A 9,849-nucleotide genomic window follows, 5' to 3' on the forward strand; every position below is an offset into this window, starting at 1 on the left:
TCATCCTTCTCATCACTAGACTCATCATCCGATAAGCACCAAGAATTTGGACGGCAAAGAGGTATCCCATGATGCTTTTGCATTTTAATGAGATCTTCATGAACATGCTTGAGAAGCTTATAGAACTTCTCAATTCTTTTCGCTTGTCTTGTCATGAAGATCATCATTTTGTCTCTTGGGATGATCTTTCTTTAAGTTACATTCGTTTCTTGCTCAAACCATTCTTCTTCACTTCTTGTCTCTTATTGACTTCTAAAGAACTCAAAAATTCCAAGGTAAGTTCTTTGTATCCATCCAAACTTGGGTATACAATCTTCTTCATTTACACATTGTTAATGTGCTTTATGACATCTTTATAGAGGCCAAGTTTTCTTAAGTCCACGTTGAGAGGTACCCTTGATTCTTTGAATTTCTTCTTTGTAAGGATCTTGTACTTGCTCCTTACTTCTTGGCTTGTTCCCTTCATTTTGGTAGGTATGTCTAGAGAAGATGCAAGAAATTCATCATCTTGGGCTTTTCCTTTGCCCTTGTTGTCTTGAGAGATGATATTCTTAGGAGCCATTGCGAGAGAGAGAGGAGATAAAGATGAAATGAAATGTATATTAAAAAAATGAGAAAAAGCTTTGAGAAAGAGAGAGGAATTGCTTGAAGAATGTTTGAAAGAGTTAAATTGCATGTAATGAGGCCTGGGGGATATTTATACAATAATTGCATTTTAAAGGTGTAACTCGTCATTTTATCTAAAATAACGGTGAAAAATTTGCATAAATCGTGCAATTCGCAACCGTGATCATGGAGTGCGACCGCTAATTTTACCACAAAAGCAATGCTTCAATTGTTGCCATATTTGACGACCACGAATTTTGAAATTTTGCATAAGGTGTTTAAAAAATTGAATGCAAGTGATGTCTTCTTTTGTCCCACCATATGTGCAATTTACACTGATGTATAAATGGATGAATCAACCAATAAAATTTTCTTATTGATCTAAGTTTGATTCCATTCATAATTAAAATAAGTAATTAAGAAGCATTCAATTTAGACAATTTCCATCAAACATGACTAATTCTCTCCTAATGAAGTTTAATCTATCCTTAATGTGGGGTTTTCGAAAGATGTTAGCAAGTTAATTGTTTATGTCAATAAATTCTAGTACTACATTTTTGGACATGATCTCTTAAGAAATTATGTCTAATGTCTATCTGCTTACTCCTAGAGTGTTGATAGGGTTCTTAGAAAAGTTTATTGCACTAGTATTATCACATTTAATTGGAATATGACTAAGCACTTAGTCGTAATCCTTAACTTGTTTTATCTATAAAATTTGAGTACAACAACATCCGACCATAACGTATTATGCTTCGATGATAGATAAGGCAACCGTTACTTGCTTCTTACTAGACTAAGAAAATAGACATTCTCCTAAAAAATGACAAGTTCTAGAAGTGCTTTTTCTATCTAAGAGACTACTCGCATAATCGGGATTGGAGAAGCCAGTTATGTCAAAAGATGTATCCTTTGGATACCAAAGACCTAGATGCATGGTTCGCTTAACAGTATGCAAGTGAAACTCTTTAGGACTAGATTGAAAATGAGCACATGCACTACACATGGTATCGGGTCTAGAAGCTATGAGACAAAGTAGAGAACTAATCATATCTTTATATTTCTTCTCATCAATAAGCTTACCCTTCTCATCCTTGCCCAACTTTATTGATGTGCTCATTGGTGTTTTAACAATCTTGCATCTTTCCTTTTCAAACTTTCTAAGAAGTTTCTTTGTGTACTTGGATTTGTTGATGAAGATGTCATCCTTGCATTGCTTGATTTGCAATCTTAGAAAGAACTTGAGCTCACCCATCATATGCTCATTTCAAATTCCTTAGTCATGCACTTAGAAAACTTCTCGCATAAGGATTCATTAGTAGCACCAAATATTATATCATCAACATAAATTTAAACAACTTGAGTATCATGCTTAGGAGTTTTTATAAAAAGTATTGTATCAACCTTCCCTTTTGAAAAACTATTTTGCAACAAGAATGAGCTAAGTTTTTCATACCAAGCTCTAGGAGCTTGTTTTAAACCATACAAGGCCTTAGCTAGTTTAAAAACATAATATGGAAACTCCTGATGTTCAGAATTTGGAGGTTGTTCAACATACACTTCTTTTTCTATGAAACCATTTAAAAAAGCACTTCTGACATCCATTTGAAAAAGTTTAAAGTTCATGTGAGAAGCATAGGCTAGCAATATTCTAATGGCTTTCAATCTTGTTACGAGGGAAAAGGCTTCATCATAGTCAATGCCTCTCTCTTAGTTATAGCCTTGGGCAACCAACCAAGCTTTCTTCCTAGTAATGACACCTTGCTCATCTAAATTATTCCTATACACCTATTTACAACCTATGATCGGATGATCCTTGGGTCTAGGGATAAGTTCTCAAACTTGATTTCTCTCAAATTAGTTGAATTCCTCTTGCATAAAAATCACCCAACAGTCATCATCTTGAGCCTTACTAATGGTCCTTAGCTCAATTTGAGAGACAAAAGCAAGATTATTATTTAAATTTTTAAAATGGATCTAATACTTACACCTTTTGTAACATCATAAGTTCCTTTGGATGTCCTCTTGATTTCCTCCATTCTCTAGGAAATTCTTGCTGAGCTTCCCCTTGAGGAGGTATTGAGGGTTCATCTTGATGAGGTTGAGATTAAGAAGCTTCTCCTTCTTGATTCACATTATCATTGATTCTGAGCTTCTCAAAGTCATCTATAAAATAGTCAAAAGAACCTTTCACAAGATTAAGTGTACTAGACTCATCAAAAACATCATTCATAGATTCTTAAACTACCATAGAATTTTTGTTAAATACCTTATATGCTTACTAGAGGAGAAGTAGCCCAAAAATATACCTTCATCCATTTTGGAAGAAAATTTTCCGAGATGATCCTTGGTGTTTAAAATGTAACATTTGCATCTAAATACTTTTAGATATAAAATTTTGGATTTTCTTCTATTCCATAGCTCATAAGACGTTTTATTTAAAATAGGTCTTTTAAAAAATCTATTAATGAAATAAGATGATGTATTGACGGCTTCGACCCAAAAGTAAGTAGGTAACCCTACTCATTAAGCATTATTTTCGCCATCTCTAAAGGAGTTCTATTTTTCCTTTCTACAACACTATTTTGTTATGGTGTTTTAGAGGAAGAAAAATCATGTGAACTGCCATTTTCATCACAAAAAGACTAAAAAATAACATTTTCGAATTCTTTTTCGTGGTCACTTCTTATTTTGAAAATACAAAAGCCCTTTCCATTTTGAACCCTTTCTACAAAAATTTTAAAAGCTTTAGAGGCATCATTCTTATAAGCTAAGAAACTAAGTCAAGTAAATCTAGAGTAATCATCTACGAGGACATATGCATTAATGTTTTCCTTCTAAGCTAGCAACTCTAGTAAGGCCAAACAAATACATGTGAATAAGTTGAAGAGGTCTAAATGTACTCATTATATTCTTTACTTTGAAGGAGGCTTTGTGTTGCTCTCCCATTTGATAAGGTCCACAAGTCTTGTCCTTTGAGAACTTTACCTTGGGCAACCTAATCACAAGCTCATCCTTCTTTAGGCTATGAAGTAGCTCCATGCTTGCATGTTCAAGCCTTTTATACCAAAACCAAGAATCTTCACTAGTTGACATAAGACATACAGAAGATTCATTAGCAATTTTGTATAAGTTAATTGTATAGGTATTGTTAAACCTTTCTCCTCTAAAGATTTTCTTGTCATTCCCTAAGGAGGTGATTTGACAACCCTGAGAGTCAAAGGTGACTTTATTACCTTTATCACATAATTGATTTACACTCATCAAGTTATGCTTCAAACCATCAATAAGAAGAATATTATCAATGAGAGGAGAGTCTTTCTTACTAATGGACCCAATGCCTACAATCTTATCTTTGGCATTGTTTCCAAAAGTCACTTTTCCTCCATCAATTTTCATTAAATGAGAGAAGAGGTTGTTATTTTCTGTCATGTGCTTTGAGCAACCACTATCTACATGCCGGTCTCCTTCTTTCAAGGTTGACTTGAAGGATACCTACAAAAATCAAATTAAGTTTTCTTTCTTTTAGGTACCCAAACTATTTTGGATCCTTTGGGATTAGTTGAGAAGGTTTCCTCTAGTTGGAGTTATGCCTTCCTAAAAATATATGTTTATGTGCCCATTCCTCATGTAATAATGACATTTGATATTGGGATTAAATTTTATCTTGCTCAAATGTCTCTTTGCTTGAGGCTTAGGTTACTTTACTTTCTTATAATGATTATACATGCAAGAACAAGTTTTAGATGAATGATTTTTGTTCTTGTTCTCATATATATTAGCATGATTGGTTCCTTTAGGCTTAGCCTTTGGAACTTGTAAAACTTTAACCTTTCTTTTGAGAGGTGAAGCTTTTATGTATGCCTTGGCCTTTGTGTCAAACCTTTAATTGAAGAGATTTATGGTGTTGAGTCCTTGATGAACTTAGAGAATCCCGATTCTGGTAATCATTTATTTAGTACCTCCCAAGGATGGAAGGAGATAAGGTAGATGATAATGCACCATTAAAACTAAGACCATTATTTATTGTAGGAGGTCTTTGAGACACAATTACTGTGTCCAAAGCTTCCTTTCCCTTATAAAATTTTGAAATGGAGTTTCTCAATTCCTCAATGTCTACCTTTAAGGCATCATTCTCTTTAGAGAGAGTTTAGGGAGGAGGTTTTAGGTGAGAGTTCATTCAAAGATTTCTTAAGGTTATTATTTGAAAGATTTAGCAATGAAATTTTCTTTTGAAGCTCATTTAAATCTTGCTCGGACTTGGAGCATTTTTCTTTATAAACTTTCATTTTGAAATGATATTTTTTGCATTTTAAATTCATAACTTCAAGCAAGTCATCATCATCCATGGAAGGCAAATTTTTCTCACATTCATGATCATCACAAGAGTAAGATGTAGAACATACTTCATTTGGTTCATCATCTTATGCCATGAAGCAAAGGTTGGTTATGTCCACATCTTCTTCTCCACTTGATGAAGAGTCATCCCAAGTTGCCTTAAAAGCTTTCATCTTTTTCTTTTCCTTATCGAACTTCTTCTTGCTCTGGTTCTTGAAGCAATCGGCTTCAATATGCCCTTGCTTCTCGCATCTATAATAAGTGAGATCACTCTTCTTCTCCTTGCTTTCCTTAAAGTTTGAGTTGTTATTAAAGCTTGAGAAAGACTTCTTGAAGGGCCTCTTGTCCTTCCTTCTATTTCTCATGATTTCCTTGACCCTTTTGGAGAGCATGAAAAGCTCTTCATCCTCATCTTTACTAGATTCAAATCCACTAGAGCTTTCACTCTCTTGAGTTTTGATGGAGCTTTTGAGAGCTAAGGGTTTTCTCCTTGTCTCCCTTTCTTTCTCTTGTTCTTCCTCCTTTCTAAAGGCCATTTTATGAGTAAAGAGCTCCCTAATGAGTTCATCCGTTGACACTGGCAAAGTCCTCATTGGTTTCTTCTATACTCGTCACTCTTAAACTCTAGTCCTTAAGTGGTAGAGCCTTAAGAATTTTATTATTGATGTCAACAAGCTCATAATACTTGCCTAACTTTCTGAGATTGTTGATGATAGTAAGAAGTCGGTTTGTCATGTTGGTGATGCTCTCATTTGGCTTTATCTTAAAGAGCTTATACTCCGTCACAAGTAATTAGATCTTCTTGGATTTGAGTTGTCTTGTATCCTTATGGTAGTTCTCCAAGGTTTTCCAATTCTTGTAGGTGGTTGGTAGATGTTGAACTTTTTCATACTCCTCTCTAGAGAGTGAGTTAAGAAGGATGATCATAACACTTTTATTCTTACCATTTGCTTTCCTATGGGCATCCACCCACTCATCTCTATTAAGAGGAATGTCTGTTCCATCTTTTTGCTTTGTTGGGGGGCTTCCACCCCTTTCTTACACAATCCTACACATCCATCGTGTCAATATCCATGTAGATTTCCATCTCGTACTTCTAATGAGCATAATCAGACCCATCAAAGTATAGCCTTAGATGGTGGATTCCTTCATTAGCCATTTTGATATTTGACTCTTGCACTTAAGCTTTGATGAGGAGTACTACGCTCTAATACCACTTGTGTGCCCTTATGAACTAAGAAGGAAAGGTTGAATTGGTGAATCGAAAAAGGATAGAAACTTAGAATTTTATGTTAAGGAAGAATGAGTAAACAGTAAGAGAAATAGCACGTAAAGAATTATAGTAGTTTGGGTGTTAACAAGTCCTACGTCCACTCTCTAATTCACAATTGGGTATTCACTATACTAGAATCTTTATACTTTGAGTTTTTTAAGCTCACTCCCAACTTAGTGTTTTAGGGCTCACACTAAACCTTACAAACTTATGTTTCTTAGGCTCACACACAATCCTTACAAGAGTTTTCCTAAGCTAACCCTTAAACCTTAATCGAAATATTTTTCGCTTATAGTTAATCTTCACAAGAGCATTCAAGCTCTTTCAACAACCTAAAAGAGAAATATTAATTGCATGAAGAAGAGAATGAAAGCATAATAATTAGGACTTTTTGGAGGTTGTTTATCAACCATAAATGACCATTTGGTATAGTTATTATAGCCTAAAAATCCCAAAAGCCGTTACTCATATAACCCAAAAGATCTAATTTTTGCTTTAAGATAGTGCATTAAATGCACTTGTCAAAATGCAAATTGCGTTGCGATTCTTGCTTCGTGGTCGCTTTTCTTGAAATACCCCCAATGGCTATCTGACGTGGCCATATGGCATTGGCAGCTTTTTTATATGACCGTTGGCTGTTTCCGACAGATACTTTAGTCTTCATTTTTCCGGTTGCGCCCTCCTGTGTTGCGGTCGTGATTGCAAACTTTTTAGGGAAAAAGACTCTTGCCTTCAAACCTTTGATTTTTGCGATCGTGCCCTTCATAGTGCAGTCGTGATTTTGAGCAATTTTAGACTAAAAGTTGCTGCCACCAAAGTGTTGATTTTCGCGGGTGCACCCTTGTGGTACAGTTGCAATTTGAACTTGACTTATGCTACACTGATAAAACTCAAGAAAACATTATTTCAATCATCAATTTATTTGTTAAGATCAAATGATAAGAGAATAAACCATGTGATAAGGCACTTAAGCTAACACTAACTCTATTGGACGTCATTGGGGTTATGAACAATAAGTGCAGTTATTCGACATCAACTTCCCCCTAAGATAAAAGATCTTGGGAGCTTTACTGTTGGTATTACAATGAGGGATAAAAAAGTTACAAAAGCCATGTTAGATTTAGGAGCGAACATCAACTTGATGCCATATTCAATTTATGCACAACTTGGCTTGGGAGAGTTGAAGCCTACCACCATGTCTCTACAACTTGCTAATAGATGAATAAAGTACCTAATAGGCATCATGGAGGACTTGCTAATTCAAGTATGAAAACTGATGATCCTTACTGATATTGTGGTGCTTGATATGGAAAACATACTAGCAAGAGATAAGGAGCAAACTATACTCCTTGGTAGACCTTTCATAGAAACTATCAAAAAATGGTTATTGATATGCATAATAGGAAGCTAAATATAATAATCTTGGGAGGGACTATTGAATTTAAAGTATTTAATTCTCTAAGTCTATCTCTTAGTACTTCAATTGATGAATGTTCACATATTGATTGCTTACATTCTCTAACATATGAAACTTATTTGCAAGAAAGAGATGGTAAGTTAAAGGTTTCTTTAATATTGGAAAAAGTAAATGAAAACCTAGATTATAAAGTCTTAGACTTTCATGATAAGTTATATGAGGCTATTCTAATGTCACTTGATGAAGGTATTAGTGAACCTTTAGATTTTTTTATTAAAAATGAAATAGAGGTTACTTATGAATTACCTAAACTTGAACTTAAGGAATTGCCTTCACCACTTAAATTTTTCTTTTTAGGAAAGAACAATACATACCGAATGATTTTAACATTTGTTCTTTCCCTTTCTAAAGAATAAAAAACTATTAGAAAGTTGAGAAAGCTTAAGATAGTTATTGGGTGCTGAATTTTTGATATTAAAGGTATTAGTCTAACTATGTATATGCATAAAATTATTTTAGAGGACAATGCTAAGCTACTAGAGATACTCAAAGAAGGCTTAATCCTAATATGACAGAGGTGGTAAAAAGGGAAATGTAGAAACTATTGGATGAAGGTATTATATATCCAATAACTGACAATAATTGGATAAGCTTTATACATGCAGTGCCTAAAATGTTGGGTATTATTAAGAATGAGAAAGGAGAACTAGTTTCCACTAAAATGAATACAAGATGGAGAATGTGTATTGATTACATGAAGCTAAATGTTGTAATAAAGAATGATCATTTTTCCCTTCCTTTTATTGATAAGATTTTAGAGCATTTAGCTAGATATGATTTTACTATTTTCTTGATGCTTTTTCAAGATATTATCAAGACTTATTGCATCAAAAGATCAAGAGAAAATTAAATTTACACATCACTTTGTAATTTTTGCATTTAGAATGATACCGTTTGGGCTTTACAATGCACCTGCAACATTTTAGAGATGTGTGCTATCTATTTTCTTTGATATGTTAGAAAAGTACATTGAGGTATTTATGGATGACTTTTTAGTTGTTGGCTTTTCATTTGATGCATGTCTTAGTAATTTGACTCGTGTGCTTAAAAGATGCATTGAGTGTAAGCTAATTTTGAGTTGGAAAAAGAGTCATTTTATGATTAAGTATGGTATTCTGTTAGGACATGTGGTTTTTAACAAGAAATTGAAATTGATAAGATAGAGATTGATTTGATTGCTAAATTGCCACTACCTACTTTGATGAAGGGCATTAAAAGTTTTCTTGGTCATATAGGCTATAGGCAATTTATAAAATATTTTTCTAAAATTGCTCGTCCTTTAACTGAATTGCTAGCAAATGATATGAACTTTGTCTTTAATGATGCATGTCTTCCTACTTTTAATATCTTAAAAGAGAATTTGACTACTACACCTGATTAGTCTCTTCCCTTCGAAATCATGTGTAATGCACCTGATTATACTATAGGAGCAGTTTTGGGACAAAGAGTTGATAAAGCTTTGCATGTTATATATTATTATAGTAAAAGTCTTGATGATGCCTAAATCATAAAAAGAATTTCTAGCTGTTATGTTTTCATTAGATAAGTTTATGTCTTTTTAACTAAGACAAATGGTATACCACGGCTTACTAGGTGGGTGCTCCTATTACAGGAATTTGATCTAGAAATCAAAAATAAGAAAGGCAGTGAAAATACGGTTGCTCACCATCTTTCTATGTTTATTTTTTATTTTTATACTCTTGGTTCTAAGAAAGTGATTAATGAAAGCTTTCTTGATGAACAATTATTTGCTATGCATCACGATTCTTGGTATGTTGATATTGTTAATTATTTAGCTTGTGGTATTATGAGGCCTGACTTAACTTGGTGGGAAAATAAAAGATTTTTATCTATTTGTAAGCAATATTATTGGGAAGACCCATATTTGTTCAAACATTATTCAGATCAAATAATTTGAAGATGTGTTCCTAAAAGTGAGCAACAAAGTATTCTCATCTTTAATCATGAACTGCATTATAGAGGTCATTTTGGTGATAAGAAGACAACCTATAAGTCCTCCAATCAGGTTTCTTTTGGCCCTCCTTATTTAAAGATGCCCATATATTTTGTATAGAATGTGATAGATGCCAGAGAAGTGGAAACATTAGTTAAAGGAATGAAATACCTCAAACTTTTAATCTTATGGTTGAATTAT

The 9,849-nt window shown here is 33.7% G+C and overlaps 1 protein-coding gene across 1 annotated transcript; it reads right to left on the minus strand.

The window, feature by feature from the left end:
- Window positions 1-1,402: 1,402 nt before the first annotated feature.
- On the minus strand, window positions 1,403-1,861 carry LOC107261422. The gene has a single exon (XM_015720525.2). It carries the CDS (start codon window positions 1,859-1,861, stop codon window positions 1,403-1,405), a length of 459 nt encoding a protein of 152 aa, XP_015576011.2.
- Window positions 1,862-9,849: the final 7,988 nt, after the last annotated feature.

The sequence above is a fragment of the Ricinus communis genome, chromosome 6 (assembly GCF_019578655.1).
Source record: "Ricinus communis isolate WT05 ecotype wild-type chromosome 6, ASM1957865v1, whole genome shotgun sequence".
Lineage (NCBI taxonomy): Eukaryota > Viridiplantae > Streptophyta > Magnoliopsida > Malpighiales > Euphorbiaceae > Ricinus > Ricinus communis.